Below are 18,203 nucleotides of genomic sequence, written 5' to 3'. Positions count from 1 at the left end.
GGTCTTAAAAAACAAAGCTGCCCAAGTAAGCCTGTGCTAAAGCCTACTCGTCCTTAACAAAATTTCCCTATTGCAAACAACAATATTCAAACCATTCTACCAATATTATACCTACTTCAGAGCACTGTTTGTAAATTTAACACATGCTGACTGTTGTTGATGGCAAAGTAGTATGACAGAATGCTGCTCTATCCACTGAAAAACATTTTGTTTTTAAGTAAAGCCTTAAGCCAGGTTTTTCCCCTTACTTTCTACTTCATTAATTTTTTGTAAGCCACATCTATTCACTGTCAAATGAAAGACCAGAGGACACAATGTACATTCTTGGAAACAATCTCTGCCTATTATATGAACTTCGGAGTTTTATTTGTTTTTTATTTTTTTAATTACCAGATTGTAGATACAAAATAATTAGTCATTTGCATGCAATAAACATTAATATTTCAAGAAAATTATTAAAAATATAATAATGTTACATGCAATAAACATTAATATTTAAATCAAAGGAGTTTTAAACCATTTTTCAAATATTTACTAATTCAGACAAAAGGTTACAAGCTTAAACATTACTAACAGTTATTTTCCTAAAATTAGATATGAATGAAATTTTCAATCAGTCGGCAGAAGTAGTAAAATTCTGTGTGTGTGCTAATTAGGCAGTATGAAATTATAGAAAAACATCAAAAGACACTGTCTACCATCAAGGAGCTTACAAGAAGGTGAGAAAACAAAATACAGAGCAGACAAAAATAAAAAAGGGTAAGTACTGTTAAGAAAAGGAAAGCTGCTACTGGACTGTAAGTCTCTTGAAAGAGCCTCGGTCTCCATGGTTTTCTCTGGAACAATGCTTGATAAACGTTTGTACAAGTGAACCAAACTGAAAGCAGACCTGGAGCTGGGTGCTGAAGGAAGAATGTTTGTGACAGTAAAGAAGGCAGTAAGCATTTTAGGTAAGGCCTGGGAGTCTTTAGGTTGCTGAGAAGGGAAGGGCTCAAATACAGAGAAGGGCACAATGTGTTTTCCATTCAACTATGCTTTTCTTTTTTGCCAAAAAGAACAGTATTATAGCATTAAACATAGGAATCAGAGTATTACTAATTTTTTTTAAATAATGTGTTATTAAAATTTAAAGCATTCTTTCAACTAAATTGTTTACTTGACCTTTTTTATTAATTTTTATCCCTGGTTTTATCCTTAATCTTGGATCGAATTTCAATCCTAAAATTTTTAATGATAAGGCTAGGATACAGAATTTTATGAGTAACAGTAGAGATATTTGGAGGAGATATTAAACTTGGGTGACTGTGCTCAATGTGATGTCAGGTACAAACAAGGGAAAGTATAAGATGATGCTGCTGATGAATTTGGTCTAAAATAATGGAGTGTAGGTTGTCAATAAAAAACAAATGGAGAGAAGAATTTCAGCTAAGGTGAGAGAATGGAACCTGAGATCCAGATCCTAGAATAATTCCCTAAAGAAGTAACTGTAGAAGAGATAAGCCATGTCCAAAGCCAGTGCCCAGGGTGTCTTGAAATTAACAGTTAATAGAAGTAAGAGGCAAAATGAATCAAATATAGAAGTAACAGCAAAAGTGGTATATAGAAAAACAGAATTATATGATGTCATATAGACCAAGAAAAAGTCTCAAGGCCAAACTGGTTAGGAGAACAAATAGCTAAGGCAGTAAGGAAAGCAGTGACTAGATTTGGTAAGACAGAGTTCAAAGGTATCTTTTTAGAGAGCAGTTTAATTGAGGAATGGAATTAAGAAGCCAGATTATAACAAATCAGCTTTAGTGGAACCAATGAGTGAATATACATTCTAGAAGTAAGAACAAAGTAGGGGACACAGAACAAATGGTACAGAAAACAAAATGGATATGAGATTTATTTTAAAGTTGGGAAGAGGACCGTGAATGTTTAAAGGTGAAGAGGAGAAACTTGAGAGTGAGACTGAAGATGCCATAATATAAGAAGCTGAAGGATAGCAGGAAGATTACTGAAGCTAAGAAGGGCTCTAAATGGGGCTTCGGAGGGAAGAGTCATTCCTTCTCTGACAGTTTCTAAGGCAGGGCTGTGCTACAAAAAGTGGTTGATGAGGTTATACCAGGTAGCTCTGCTATCACTAGGTAGCAATGTTGGTAGGGAAAGAGACTCTGGACTTGGAATTCGAAGTCCTTCCTTTGAAAGGTTGAACAAGCTACAACCTCTTAAATCCAGCTCTCCTTATATACATTATCTGCTATACAGAGTGGTTGTGTAAAATAACGAAATAACTAACATGTGAAAGTATCACACTGGATAGTAATCTGTTTATTTCACTGCCTCTCACAGGAAAAAGCCATCCTTTATCTCCATTTTCATCAGTTTCTAACAAGGGTAGGTACTCAATAAATGCCTATAAGAAAAAGAACGTTAGGAGGGAGAAACAAGTGAGGAGAGGTGTAAAGGTGATGGGGAGGGAAAGAGAAGGGGAAGGGGAAGGGGAAGGAAAGCAGTGACCTGGTTCTTAATTAACATCAACAAAACTGAATGACTGAATCTCAGAACTGAGGTTTAAAGAAAGGGAAGTTGGTTTAGAGCAGGTTCTTCAGGGCCTGGACTAATGTATTAATTTTAGAAGTCGAAGACCAAGCATCAGGCTGGCTCGGTGGAAGTAGGACAGAAAGACTTTGTAGTAGGTTAAGTTAGCATAACTTTGCGCCACCCCTACCATGATATAGTCTAACAGCAAAGACAACAGGTTGATGAAACAAAATTTATTCTGAAATCCTTCTAAAAAGCATTGAACATTCAATAAACGTTATTTCTAGTAGAAGAAATCAAAGCATTTCTTAGCTAATTTTCTACCCAAATATTGTCAGGTATAAATGAATCCTTTAGGATTGAAAGGGAAATTTTAATATACAGATAAGACTCTTTTCAGGGCCTTCTTCTAAGATTAGCAAGTAAAAGGGCCTATAAACTTACATATCCATTTGGAAAAGATATGTTTGTGCCTGGCACAGGACATAGGTGGGATAGGGGAAAGATATTTGTGAAGCTCTATATGTATTAGGTGAGAGTGGGAGGGATGTATTTAAGAAAAGAACATTTGGTAAAGCTGAGACAAAAGTAACATTTTTGGGGATTATGTTTAGGATGACTATACAGGACAGTAATAGTGACATACACACATACTTGGGATTTTGATTTGGAATGAATTTTTGCTTGCTTGCCTCCATTTAGAATTATGAAACCTTGTTTTGGAAATAAACCTGAGGGGTTTTATAAACTATCTATATTTCCTAATATCTCTTCTAAAAATGTGAGAAATAATTTTTAGGTTAACTACTTAAATAAGAATATTAAAAAGGGAAACAATCTTTGCAGTCACTTCAGTTTCTTAATAAATTATTTTAGAAATAATTACCTACCTATTTTGACTCTCCCCCTCTCAGGACCTTCTCCCATTACTAGGATATTTGCTGGTTTCTAGAAATAAAAATAGAGCATTCAAATTACTATGCTTATTCTTTTGACATGCTCTAAAATGGAAAAAAGTTCTTATAATGTGAAAAAGTTCTTATAATATTTGGTATTTTCAACATAACTATAATCAAATATTAAGTACCCTCTACATAGTTAAAGCATTTGACATTTTTAAAGTTAGCACTAACTCCATAAACATCCTTGCTATGGAAATATCTTATATTCAAAATTATATCATACAAATAATTATTATACAAATGAATTAAAGCTGTCATTTCTATTTGTCCCACAGAAGTAATGAGTAATAATAATGTAAAAACCTGTACAAATTATAACTGTCTGCTTGCTGCCCACAACAGTTTTTTGTGGTTGAAAATTTTATATAAAATTTCAAACCATAACATAATCAGATGGAATATTCTTTGCTAAATATTTCTAAACTACTGTAAGAAAATATGATCAACATTCAACAGATTCCATTAAAATTCATGCATGGCTTCAGCTATACTTTATGCAAAAGTGAGAAATTCAAAATATTATTTCAAGATGTAAGAAAATAAACACCGAGGCTAATACAAAGCTACGTAAGGAAAAGAGTAGGCTGCAAATGTGTCCACCATCTGTTAAGTTGTCCCCATTTGTAGACATCTGGAAATAGAAACTGCTAAAATAGGGCTTTAGACAATGAGCCTCCTCTGTAAACTCCATTTCCAAAGTCTTCTCAGTGAAATGGAGGAGTTACGGAGGGAGGTAAGATCTTAAAGGAGAAGTTAAAATTAGCAGGACTTTCTGACTAACTGAAGTCAGAAAATTAAGAAAAGTTTGATAGACTTTGAGTTTATCTGACTGGGAAAAACGATGATGTCTTTATTTTGGAAGAGTTATGGGAAGTACTTGTTTAGGAATAACAAAGAGAGGGAGAAGACATATTGAGTTTGAGGAAGGTGAGATGCCTAAGTCAGACTAGCCAGAGTAGTGAAAATAGGAAGATTTGGATTTGAAAGTTACTAGAGTATGTTAACTGAGGATAAAAGATAAGATTGGTTTACCATAGCAGAAAGAGAAAAATAGCATCAGACAAAAACAGAACATTCAAAATTCAAGCTTGACAACTATTTATCAAAGATCCATTATTTATAAAACATTGTATTAGAGACTTTCAAGAAACAAAGAAAATTTCTTGACTCAAGGAGTTTAAAACCTAGTAAAACAAGATAGATTCCATTAAAATTCCATTAAAATTTTAGAATACAACATATTATATTATGAAAGTACCAAAACAGCAAAATAAAATGTCAGGAAAGAATATTCTTCTCAATGAATATTAGTCTTTAGCAAATATATTTTTTAAATATATTCTTTATTGATTCTTTACAAAGAGAAAGGGAGAGGGATAGAGAATTAGAAACATCGATGAGAGAGAAACATCGATCAGCTGCCTCCTACACACTCCCCACTGGGGATGTGCCCACAACCAAGGTACATGCCCTTGACCGGAATTGAATCTGGGACCCTTCAGTCCTCAGGCTGATGCTCTATCCACTGAGCCAAACCAGTTAGGGCAGAATGACTAAAATTTTGATAAGCATAAACAAAAGAATGACTTTTCAGGCTCAGTACGCCCTACAAGCAAGGGTATGGTCACAAAATCACAGACATGGCATACTGAAAGAACCTAAAATGTTTTGATCTGACTAGAACATAGAATGCTCAGTGCAGAAATAAGACTGGAAACAATGTTGAAAATAAAACTGGGATTTAGCCCAGTCAGTGTGGCTCTGTGGTTAAGCACTGACCTATGAATCAGGAGGGTACGGTTAGATCCCCAGTGTGGGACATGCAGAAGGCAGCCGATCGATGATTCACTATCATCATTGATGTTTATATATCTCTCTCTCCCACTTCTCCTTCCTCTGTGAAATCAATAAAAATATATTAAAAAAAAAAAGAAAAAAGGAAAAAAGGAAAAAAGAAACAGAAATTTATTCTATAGGCTAAGCCAGTGATCAGCAAACTCATTAGTCAAGAGACCCAAATATCAACAGTATGATTGAAATTTCTTTTGAGAGCCGAAAACTGACTTCTGCACATGGGCCATGAAGTTTCAATCACAGTGTACGTAGGTGCCCACATGTGGTATTTTGTGAAAGAGCGACACTCACGGGGCCAAAGAGCCACATGTGGCTTGAGAGCCGCAGTTTGCCAACCACTCGGCTAAGTCAAGACAGATTAGTGAGGTAATCAGATCTATATTTAGAAAAAATGTTGGTAGCAATATGAAGAATGAATTGGAAGGGATGGATAAACCACAAAGTACACACAGAGAGACAAGTCGGAAGTGGGCTATAATAGTCTAGGGAAAAGTAAGGGCACACTTATATATGAGAGACTTGGTGCACAGATTCATGCAAGGGTGAGGTCCCTCAGCCTGGCCTGCACCCTCTTGCAATCAGGGATCCCTCGGGGATGTTGGACTGCTGGTTTGGGCCCGATCCCCACAAGCCAGGTCTGCAGGAATCAGGCTGACACTGGCAATCCGAAGCACTGGCAGCAAGGGAGGAGCCCCAGCTGGGCCAGGCCCCACCGCGCCTGCCGCCACCTGGTAGCACGGCCTGGTAGCACTGCCGTGGAGAGGTAGAAAAGGCTCCCACCACCTCAGCTGCGCTCGCCAGCCATGAGCCCAGCTTCTGGCTGAGCAGTGCTCCTGCTGTGGGGGTACACAGACCACCAGGGGGCATTGAGTGTCTGCCCTCTGGTGGTCAGTGCACATCATAGCAATCGGTCAATTGCTCGTTCTTGTCATTCAGTTGTAATGGTCACTTAGGCTTTTAATATATATATATAGATGTTTTTCCTATACATACATCTATGATGGTGTAATTTTTAAATTAAGCACAATAAGAAATTAACACTAACTAATAATAAAATGGAGCAATTATAACAACATCCTATATAATAAAAGTGTAAAATGCTAGGTGTCCGACTGATGAATCAACCATTATGTCAACCACTTGACCAGTTGCTATGATGCACACTGACCACCAAGGGGCAGATGCTCCAGAAGGTTAGCTTGCTGCTGGGGTCTGGCTGATAAGGACTGGGAGAGAGGGCTGGACATGCCCTGAAGCCCTCCCTCAGTGCCTCCCCAGCCGGCTGGCCCCCATCTACCTCGATTAGGACTAGGCAAGATGGCTCCAATCACCAGCCAGGCCAAGGGACTCCATCTGTGCACGAAATCATGCACTGGTCCTCTAGCACTGTAATAACAGTTACATGAATGTAGCCCGTCTCTCTTTCTCATAACCTAGATGGCTACTAGTTAATTCATGGTCAGATAGCTAGCTATATAACAAGAATACACTGGACAAACGGATGATTTACGTCCCAAGTAGAATGGAGCAGGACAGCCTGAGGCTTTATCACACTACTCAGAATGGTAAGATATTTAAAACATGAATTAATTCTGGAATTTCCATTTAGTATTTTAAGACTGCGACTGCAGGTAACTGAAACTATGGAAAGTGAAACTGAGAATAAGAGGGGAATATTGTAAATGTCAAGGTCATAAGATTCTTGATGTTTCAAAATAATGGTAACAAAATAAGTGATATAATGACTATTAAAATAAATTTAACTTTTCAAAGCATTTTCATATAAATTTCCTTTTTTTAAAATATATATTTTATTGATTTTTCACAGAGAGGAGGAGAGAGGGATAGAGAGTTAGAAAAATCGATGAGAGAGAATCATCGATTAGCTGCCTCCTGCACACCCCCCATTGGGGATGTGCCCGCAACCACGGTACATGCCCTTGACTGAAATCGAACCCGGGACCTTTCAGTCTGCAGGCCGACGCTCTACCACTGAGCCAAACCGGTCCCAGCAATTTCCTCTTTCTTAATGGAAATACTCAAGGGCTTTCAGGGCTAGGATTTTATTGTCTACCTGACAATAAAAACCTCAGAACAACTCTACATAATTCTCAAGATACCACACCAGGCTGTGTTTACAGAGATTATGCTTAATTTTCAAAAGGCTAACTCTGACAGTGATTAATTTTAGTGAAAGAAAGTATATGCCTTAAAAGAAAATAAGGCAACTGCAACTCATGAACACACATACAAACCCAAAAGAGTGAAAAAGGATACCAAAATTGTTCTGACCTAGTTACATCCCAATTAACACAGACTATGCTTTACAAAAACTCCTCTTCTTACTGTGAACACAAAATGCCAGCTGTGAAAGAAAGTGATACTGCAGGGTTTGCACACTTTAGTTACCATAGAAACAGTAGCAATGGCAGGAGTTGGATGCCTCACATTTAAGTTATCAGCAATAAAATCAGATAGACAAATCAAGGCTTCAGGGTTTATTTAAATTGTATTTTAAAGGTAAAAGTCAGGAAAATAACGTGATAAACAATATGATTCCTAAGAAACTATTCTTGAAATCTCTGCATTTTAGCAGAACCCGGTTAATTCTTGAATTTATATCTACATTATTCCGGATTTGCCTTTGCCTTTTATAGAATCAATTTTTTTTACAAGGTTAAATTTATTTCAATTAATTGGCACATCATAAATAGAACAGTCTTAAGATACAGAATTATCCATCTGCATTTGCTTTCCACTCCCCATCCCAGGAACCAAAATATGAAACCCACAAGATGACTCTTATCAGCATCAATAAAGAAGATAGAGAAACACAAACACAACTGTCTACAATCCTCAATAATAGGAACAAAACCAACCAGAATATCATTTGGAGTAGTTTCTGAACAATGCTGCCCTATTAATGGGTACACTCTTCTATTTAAATATAGAAGTGCCACAACTCTCCTCACATTTGATACATTCCCAGGAGAAAACCCTCAGTTTATGTTCCTTTCGTTACACTGTTCTCCATTGTTCACCTTGAACAAGTAAGATTCTGTGTTGTAACAGATAGGGCAAAGGACCATCTAGGAATAAGATACTATAAATGCTTTCTTTTTTTAACAAGCACAACAGTCATTTGCTAATAGCATCAGTCTATCATAACGTTTACCACTTAAAATAACTTCACTGATAGGAGAGGATTTAAAAATATAAGGAATTTGATATTGTGATTGCAACCTCCTAAAGGTTAGGGAAGATATTTCCATTATCACTTATGTATCTGCTGAAAATCACCCATAGTGTTTAATTAATATTTGTTGACTGAATAAACAAATGAACGAATGAACAAAAACTGCCAATGATTAGTACTCATGGCTCTTTGTTAGGCAAGTTCTCCATTTTAAAAGAAGTTGTAAGAAACAAGAATAAGCACTTACCCCCAAATATGCAAGTTTGCCTCTGAATATAGATTTTTAAAAAATCCTAATTCTAATTTATTCCAGGGTTCAGCCATCACCCATATGTTAATGATTCCCAAGTCTATCCTTCTAGACCAGTGATTGGCAAAGTCATTAGTCAACAGAGCCAAGTATCAACAGTACAACGATTGAAATTTCTTTTGAGAGCCAAGGTTTTTTTTTTTAACTTAAACTATATAGGTAGGTACATTGTTATTAACTTAATTAGGATACTCCTAACCTGGTCTTTGCTAAAAACTCAAGGGGGCCAAAGAACTGCATGTGGCTCGCAGTTTGCAGACCACTGTTCTAGACTATCTAAATATTATGTATCTTAGCGATATGTCAACTGTATGCTGTCCATCTCCACAATCATCTCAAATACAAGTTATTCAACCTGAACTTTTACAGCCTCTTTCTGGTATTCCCTTCTCAGTCACTCAGTCAACAAAAGAAGTCTGCATACTCTGTGCTTAATCAGTCCTCAAGTATGTATCTTACTCCGCTATCTTAATTACCTTAATTCAGGTCTTCATCATTCCTCAACCAGCTGATTACAAGACATAAAGCTGATGTCCCTGTACCCTCAAACCAATTCTCCATATCCCTGGCTCAGCATTTCTTAAGCAAAAATCTGTCCTGCTCAGTTCCAACAAGCCACAGGAAAAATCCACACTTCTAAACATGACAATTAAGATCCACCATAATCTGATGCCTACTTCTCACTTCTGCCTCTTCTTTCACTACTTCTTGCTGACCCCTGACTATATCTCATAATTTTTTTCAAACCTTATTATTTTGTGATGATTCATTCATGTGTATCTTCTATCATGCAGTGGCAAAATACAATCACTCATTGAGGGAAAGGACTGTATTTTACTTATCTCTGTATTTTCAGTTTCTAGCATAATGTCTGGTACATATTAAGAGGTCAAAATATGTTTGTAAAGCATATATTAAAGTCTATGAAACAGTACTTGTCCCCACAGAAATCCTATCTAATAAAAGAGTAATATGCAAATTGACTGTCACTCCAACACACAAGATGGCTGCCCCATGTGGTCAAAGATGGCTGCCCCCATTTAGACACAAGATGGCCACCACAAGATGGCCAGCAGGGGAGTGTAATTGGGAGGGACCAGGCCTGCAAGTGGAGGGCAGTTAGGGGCAAACAGGCTGGCAGGGGAGCAGTTAGGCATCAATCAGGCTGGCAGGGGAGTGGTTAAGAAGTGATCAGGCTGGCAGGCAGAAGCAGTTAGGGGCAATCAAGCAGGCAGGCTGGTGAGCAGTTGGGAGCCAGCAGTCCTGGTTTGTGAGAGGAGACCCAGATTGGAGAAGGTGCAGGTTGGGCTGAGGGACATCCCTCACCCCTACCCGCGTGCACGAATTTCATGCACTGGGCCTCTGTCTAATAATAAGTGAATAATATAATTTAAAAAATGACAGGTTCCATAGATCTATAATTGTCATACTTTATGTATATTGGGGGTTAAGTAGGCCTTTATATTCAGAAAGAACCTAATCACTATTTAATATACTATTTCTAAGTGAAAAATGTCTTCCCAGTTCAAAACTACATATCTACAAGTAGGTGCAGGCTACTTGTAAATCGGGAGCAGCCTATGATATTAAAAGCAGCACTTAATTTCACTTTGCCTTAAAATGGTCTAGAGGTATCTATAATAAGTAACTCTGTTCATCAAACCTTGGTATTCACAGTAAACAATGCCTGCCAACCCGGCACTGCACAACAGTTAACAATACACTTCTTTGTCCTTGCCTTTTAGGAGTGGTCACAGGCCTGACCAGCAGAGATAAGGTTTTCTTTTCTCTTACAAGAACCAGTAAAGAGCAGTCATTATGAAAAGCATAATGCAAGACAAACACATGTATCTACAAAGTTATTCACCCAATTAACTTCACGGTCAGTTAAGATAGCATAACCAAGATATATGCCAAATAGACAGCAAAGACATTCAGGTTCTATCCCATTCATTAAGGAGTACATCCACAGAGGAGCAATACTGGTAGAAAGCAGTTTTCTATTTACATTTGTGACATTCAATTCAAACAAAATAATTTCAGTCTCAATATCACGAGAAATTAAAAATGTCAGAGGTAGAAATTATCAAAATGAGCCCTCTGACTTTACTCATGAAGAAACAGAGGTGAAAGGTCTACAACCTTAAGCAAGTTCACCATCCACCAACAGTGGCAGACCCAGGATGAGAACCCAAATCTCTCAAGATGCACTCCAGGCTAGGGTTATTAGAAAAAAACACACTTGAAAAATGCACATCACTTAATTGATTTATGGCTTTCACCTCTAGAAGACTACTCATATGTGTGCTTAGTGAGAATAAAATCATACAAAATACCTATCCTCTGTAATCTCTCAGTGAAATGAATCATCAGACCTTGCATGCAAGATCCCCTCCTGATGAAGATACCACCAGCAAGGGATCGTGAACCAACCTATAGTGCCAGTCAAATAGGATGCCTGTGGTGGTGATTACCCAGGCATTACATTTGTACAAATATATCAATTTGTAATTAATATGGGTGTATCTTATTATATATAAGTTCTCCCTCAATACAATTAACTTACTAAAATAGTATAACTGACTTGATTCTTCAGTTTTTAAACACAGGCTTCAAAGTACTGGGACTCTTTCTGTAGACCTTGGTTCCCAACCAGTTCCTGACACTGCTGTCACTGTGAAATATATCTTAACTAGAGGCCCAAAGCACGAAATCCATGCAAGGAGCTCGGCCCTCGGAGCCGCTGTGGCTTGCCTCAGCCCTTGCAGCCCCGGCTTCATCCGGAAGGCTTCATCTGGAAGGCTGTCCGGAAGGTCGTTTAGCTGTCCAGTCTAATTAGCATATTATGCTTTTATTGTTATAGATTATTATAGATTATATTCTTAGTGACCTCAAAGTCAGTTGGGTACACAGCCGTCTGTTAAAAAAGAAACACACCCTGACATGTGACTTGGTTGGCTGGAGCATTGTCCCGCATACCAAAGGGCTGCAGGTTCGATTCCAATCAGGGCACATACCTAGGTGATGGGTTCCACCTCCAGTCAAGACATGTAAGGGAGGCAACCAATCTCTCTCCCTCCCTCTCTCCCCCTTACCTTTCTTCACTACCCTCGTCCTCTCTCTAAAATCAATAAACATATCCTCGATGAAGTTTAAGAAGAAAAAAAAAGAGAGAGAGAGAGAGAGAGAGAGAGAGAGAGAGACAGACACACACAAAAGGTCCAAAATGGAGTCACTTGTGCCAGGCCCCACATCAGCAAACCAAGATTTAACACTTAATCTAATTACAGTTCCAGCCACTCCCAGAAATGTAATCTTTAAGGTGTCAATGTAGAATTACCTGGTCAGTAATAGTGAGGTCATCTTCATGATAGGCCCCTTCCACGACCCTTACTTGAAACAATGCATTTGCTAATAATATCCTTTCTGCCTTTAAAACCTTTTCTTCTCTATACTCAGAAGAGCTCCTTTTTATTAGCTAGATGAGATGCTGCTTGATTCATGAATAGTTGAATAAAGCCAATTTAATCTTTCAATTTAGTCAGTTGAATTTTGTTTTTTAACACTTTGAATTTAGTTTGGCAAATAACCTTCTAGATACATGTATTTGTCAATACAAGCCACTAAAATTTTATGTCCAAGTCAGGGATCATCAAAGGAGCCCTGTCCCTAAACTGAACCTCAGGAAGCCTCATAGACCACTGTGAGTCTAACACATCTCCTCTGAAGTTGGTTCTCTTGGAAGTGTGATACTTAGCGCATCAAACAGCTGGTAGAGCATTGTGCTCTAACTCAGAGAGGCGTATAGGACTCTGTGGAAAGCTCTAGTTATCTGGCTATCAGTGTGAATGACGGAAAAGCTGTCATGCCAGAAAAATCACAACCCGTAACTTAACCTTTGCACTCCGAACCATTCTGGACACTGGCTACCAGCTACTCGACGCTAAAGGCAGAAACACGCGTTGAATTAACTCAATTCTCCGTAATCACTAATAAACTGCAATGTCCCCTGAAAGGGGACATCCGAGTGATATGCTAGAATTCCGATGTCCCCTGAGAGGGGACAGCGGAGTGCAAAGGGTTAAAAACACTTCAAATATACCTTCTTTAAAAAAATACCTCTTATGTTTTTAAGGTATGTATCAAAGTATCTAGACGTAGAGCATTGTAAGAAACGTTATCTTGTCTCATCTTCAAAAGACCTGTGTAGAGGCAGCAGGACAGGAGTCACTGCAATGGATGACATCACCACAATCAAGGCCTCCAGACTGCAGACATGAATGGCTAAGCCACAAATGACTGAGGACCTGACTCTAAGGAACTAGTTAGGGATCAGAGATCTTCAACAGGAATCCTAAATGTTATTCTTCAGCATGACAAGATCTGTAATTATCCAAAATCACCTAAAATTGCAGGTTAGAAGATAATCAAGCCATACTTTACTTTTTTCATAGTTAGTTCTGCATTCTGAAATAAATTAACCTGTTAACTGAGCGGGACCTATAAATACGTCAAACGTAAACAATATCGGGAATGGGCAGGACGTATGAATACGTCCTGGAACTATATGTTGCGCCCTGAGAGGGACGGTATATATTTTTTGTAATCTTTATAATTGTTTGTAAAATTTATAATTTTTTAATTCGATGTTTCCATTTTTTTGTTGGTATTCTTTTCCATTTTTTTGTAATTTTATATTTTCCTTTCTTCTTTATATATAAATAAATGAAAAAATATATATATCATTTATTTTAATTAAGTAGAAATAAAAAAAATAATAATAATAATAATAATAATAATATGAAATTACGTCCTCCGGGCGTGACGTACTGACAAGTCCTAGTGAAAGAGTATGCGCCCATTACAGGTTGCATAATTAAAAAGGGAACTCCCCAGTTAACAGGTTAAGATGATTAAGTCATATTAAAATATATATTGCATTCTATCATAATTTTGTAAGAAAATGTTAAGTTAAATGAAAAATAATGAATAGAAATTCATTTGATTAGCATGGAACAGTTAGGATGAAAACTAAGTTAAATGAATCACTAAGTTAGATCTCATTTTAGCAAGTTTTTTTTAAAACTTTCATGTTTTTAAATATGAAGACTTGGTAAAAATATTAGCAATATTTAGATATAAATAGGATGAAATGTGGATTACTCTTTTTTAAAAATAGAGGACCATCTTTCACATATTTCTATTAGGGCTCTACTTTGTAAAGTAGAAGAAGGTAGGAAGAGTATCAGGCTACAAGAATTCTGGGGAAGAAAGCAGTTTAAAGAAAGGGCATCTTAGGATTGCTGATGGAATCCAGAAAGTACAGGAGCTTCTACAGAGGGAAATTAGGAGAAATTCAGGAACTCTGGGCTAAGAATAGGAAGTCAACAGCCATATAAAGTACATATCATTAACCTCATATTACAAATGAGTAAACTGAGGCTTACTCATCAAGATTAGCTATCTTAAAAATAAAAATTTTTAAGTCTAGGATCGCAAAGCTCCTATATCATGAGAACTGCACAAGGCTAAAACTATGAAATATTATTAAAATGCTTGCAATGTGCATGATGGTACAGTAAGATTTTAAGGATTTCTTTTAAGTATAACAAAATTACATTCTCAGGCCTGTTTAGCACAAATACAATTAAAAACTTGTATCTCATTGTCAGACAAGGTATGAAGGAATCTGTGCTGCACATAAATTCCTAGATAATTCTCCAGCTACCAAGCACTTATTTTAATCAAAGTATCATAATTAACAGTACAGCACTTTTTTTCACAACTGTATAGAAACAGAGGGCCATCTTTGAACATTCATTCAAATTTTTCATTCAATAAACACCTAGCATTTATCATGTGCCAGGTACTAAGATAAGAAAATAAAAAAGAGTTTAACTTATAGTTCAGTTTATGTCATTGATTCAGTAGCAGTATTCTGTAACTAAGGAGCCATAAATCCACTCAACAACAATATTATCCTTTAGCCAGCATTTCTCTACCCTTGCTAAAGAAAAATGTGCAATTACCAGATGTTTTGCTAAAATGCAATTCAAGTAACTTATGAGCAGAAACAATATGCCAATGCTAGGAACACAAAAATTAGTGAGATATTATCCTTGCTCTCAAGAAACCCATAATTTTGAAAAAGATATACTATATCTTGACATTCTTCCAACCTAGCAGAGTAGTAGTCTCATAAAAATGAGTCACACTATATTTTATCTTCTTACTCTTAGCTACATCCTGCTATAAAATTACAATACATCTTTTCCCCCTTTGTGTTTACAAGTTCCAAATGTTTATAGACTTATAACTGTCTCTCAGCCAAGATGAATATATTTAGCTTCTTTTCTCCTTTCCTTTTAAAGCAATTCCTCAATATGAGTAATCTTTTTGGTGACTTTAAATAGTCTATTTCTGCATTAAACTCTAGGATCAAATGACATAATTAAAATACTGTTCCAGACAGGAAATCAATCACAATGAAAAACACCAACCTCGTTGATGATGTAATGCTTCAGATTTTGTAATGTGTGTCAAGTTTAAAACACTTGTTTTTATTTACCTTTTAAGTTTTAGGAATTATATTAAAAATTTATATTCACTCTAACCCTTTAATTTAGAGATGGAACATACTCTGAAACAGTGTAACTAACAAATAAGGTAAAGCCAGATTTCTTACAGTAATAGGAAATGAAGCATTAAAAAAATTACTTAACTAAAATTGCAAATCTACTCTTAAGCTCACACACAAAAAATAATTTTTCAAATGTCTCCAACATGCTCCTTTTAAGACCATATCTATACTTTATATTTCTTTATCTACTATATATCTACAAAGTAAACATACAACTTAAATCTTCTATCCTGGAAATACTTTGACAAAACCATGACAATATGGTTCAAGTAACAGAATTCACAATCAATGGAAAGAATTGAGTAGTGTGTCACAGTCTAGATTACTATTGGTTTAAAGTTTCAAATCTTATTAGAGTTACTTACACAAGGAGTAGAAACATTTGATAAATGTGTGGGTAAATATAAGCAAGTGTCAAATTAGGTCAGAACCATGTTCAGAACATATTTTCAAAATTGTGTTCATGCTATGGATGAGGTAACAATAATACATCCAGGGAAAATTCATTCTCTTGCTCACAAGCATTTAGCACTTAAACACAAATAAACAAACTCCCTAGCCTGATATTTAGGGCCTTATTTAATAAGACTCCAACCCATATCTTTCTAGTGTTACCTCCCACTACCCTAATTCAGCTTATCCATTTTTGAACCAGACAGAACTACACAACCTTTTGGGATAATTTAAGTGCTTTCCCATCTCAGAAATTTCACAGTCAATATTCCCATAGGTTACCTTCACCTCTCAAATTTCTATTTAAATTCTACTCACCCTTCAAAGTCCAGGTCACAAGGTACCTCTCTGAAGCTTTCCCTTATCCCCCAACTCACCACCTTTTCTAACCTTGAAAGCATTTAGGAATGCATAGCCATGACCACATTCTCTCTCATCTATCTTACAGTGTAACTGTTTATACCGGTATGCATGTCATATTTCTTCTCTCAAACTAAATGCCTATGGAGGTCTTTGATGCAGTCATAGTTGTACTGTCCCCGTCCAGGTTTGGCACATATAAAGAAATGATAAATATTTATCGGAGACTGTACTGAAATGCAAAATATATGTTACTTGATCCAAACATGCCATAATAATATTCTTACTGGTCTTCATTCACTAAGGAAATGTTTCCTCAGTACCCATTGTGTACTGGAACAGTGATATACCAAATTAATCTTAGACCTTACTCTCTCAAGAAGTTTATAGTCAAGAATATCTTCTAGAAATCTATCTAAATTATTATGATACAAATAAATTTAGTTTTTAATTATTAATGTTTTTACTAATGATAAGCAATAATAAAAAAACAAAATGGATCAAAAGGTACTTTTTTCACATGACTATCCCATTAACATTATACCAATCACTTGCTGAAAATCACAGATATTTTATAGCTGTGCATTCATATAATGAAAGAGCATACACCAAATGTTAATAATGGTAAATTTTTATCATAGGTTTATGAATGGTTTTTCTTTTCTTCCTTTTTGCTTATTTTCAAAATTTTCTATGTTTATCATAATTGTAGCAAGAAAAAAAATATCTTTTAAAAGAAAGATGGGAAACATATAAATTTTAAATAAACATACTTACCAGATCTCTGTGAAGCACCCAATTTGCATGGAGGTAATGGATACCATCAAGAATCTGATAAAGTAATGATTTAACCATAGATCTTGGCAACTGCATGGGCTTTTTATTTGCTTTTGATGCACGGTGAAACTTAATAATATGCTAAAAATTAAAAAAAATATTATTAACAAGAGTCTTTGTCATGTCAATAATACATAAATAAGACTATAGTAAATTCTCTATATTTTAAAAAATACTTATTAAAGGCCAATAATGACACAAAGAACAATAATTTGAATAACAAGGCCAACCAATAAAATGGAATTGATATTGGGGGTGAATGTGACAGTTTTAATGGGGTATAAGGATTAGATTTACAGAAATCATTAAAATTTTCATTAAATAGGATCAAATGGTCAAAAGGATTGATGTTTAAGAGCCTACTTAAAAATAGTACTAGTTATAAACTCTACTGACAAAATGAAAGATTAAAAAAGAAAAGAACTATAAATCTTTACTATTCTATAAAAAGTTAGCACATAGTGCATTTGAGTATCACACTGACTACATGTATATTTGAATTGTTGTAAAGTTCCACCTTCTTTTGGCACACAATGAAATTAGAAGATATTTCTAATAGTTATTGGAAAGGAAGGCGGAGAGAAAAATGGGAATTTACTTTTTAAATAAATTGGATCACCATAATCTAATTTTATGTCCACATGTCATATTGTGTGTTATAAAAGTACTAGAGCCCCGATGCACAAAATTCATGCAAGGGGCTCGGCCCTTGCAGCCTCAGCTTTGTCCAAAAGGTTGTCTGGAAGGATGGGAGGTGGTTCGGCCATCCGGTTTAATTAGCATATTACGCTTTTATTATTATCAATTGAGTAACAGGAATAAAATTCTACTTGCCTCCCACCTCCATCTCCACCCCACCCTTGTCCATAACATGCCAAAATGAGTACTGAATATCCATGAAAAGAATGGAGGTTCTTGTCAGTATCTGCAGTAATAGCATTAATTCTGAAAGTTACTCCAAGACCTGTAAGTCTACTGAAGTTATTCCTAAAGAGATTTTTAATTGACATATATGACAAACCACACTTATATTAAGTCAAAATTTTATTATCCAAAATTTAAACT

The 18,203-nt window shown here is 36.0% G+C and overlaps 1 protein-coding gene across 5 annotated transcripts in view; it reads right to left on the bottom strand.

The window, feature by feature from the left end:
• Positions 1 to 18,203, bottom strand: part of CDK19 (cyclin dependent kinase 19) — an 88,645-nt gene that overhangs the window by 17,848 nt on the left and 52,594 nt on the right. For all 5 annotated transcript variants that reach the window (XM_045573362.1, XM_036414580.2, XM_045573363.1 and 2 more), the window contains 2 exons: positions 17,079 to 17,219; positions 3,417 to 3,474 (listed from right to left, as the gene is read on the bottom strand). In XM_045573362.1, coding sequence (XP_045429318.1) covers positions 3,417 to 3,474; positions 17,079 to 17,219 — 199 coding nt within the window. The remainder of the gene's footprint in view (positions 1 to 3,416; positions 3,475 to 17,078; positions 17,220 to 18,203) is intronic.

This window comes from Pipistrellus kuhlii, unplaced genomic scaffold (genome assembly GCF_014108245.1).
Source record: "Pipistrellus kuhlii isolate mPipKuh1 unplaced genomic scaffold, mPipKuh1.p scaffold_m20_p_5, whole genome shotgun sequence".
Classification (NCBI taxonomy): Eukaryota; Metazoa; Chordata; class Mammalia; order Chiroptera; family Vespertilionidae; genus Pipistrellus; species Pipistrellus kuhlii.
The sequence above is the reverse complement of the archived record's forward strand: the minus strand, read 5'-3'. Positions and strand labels throughout refer to the sequence as shown.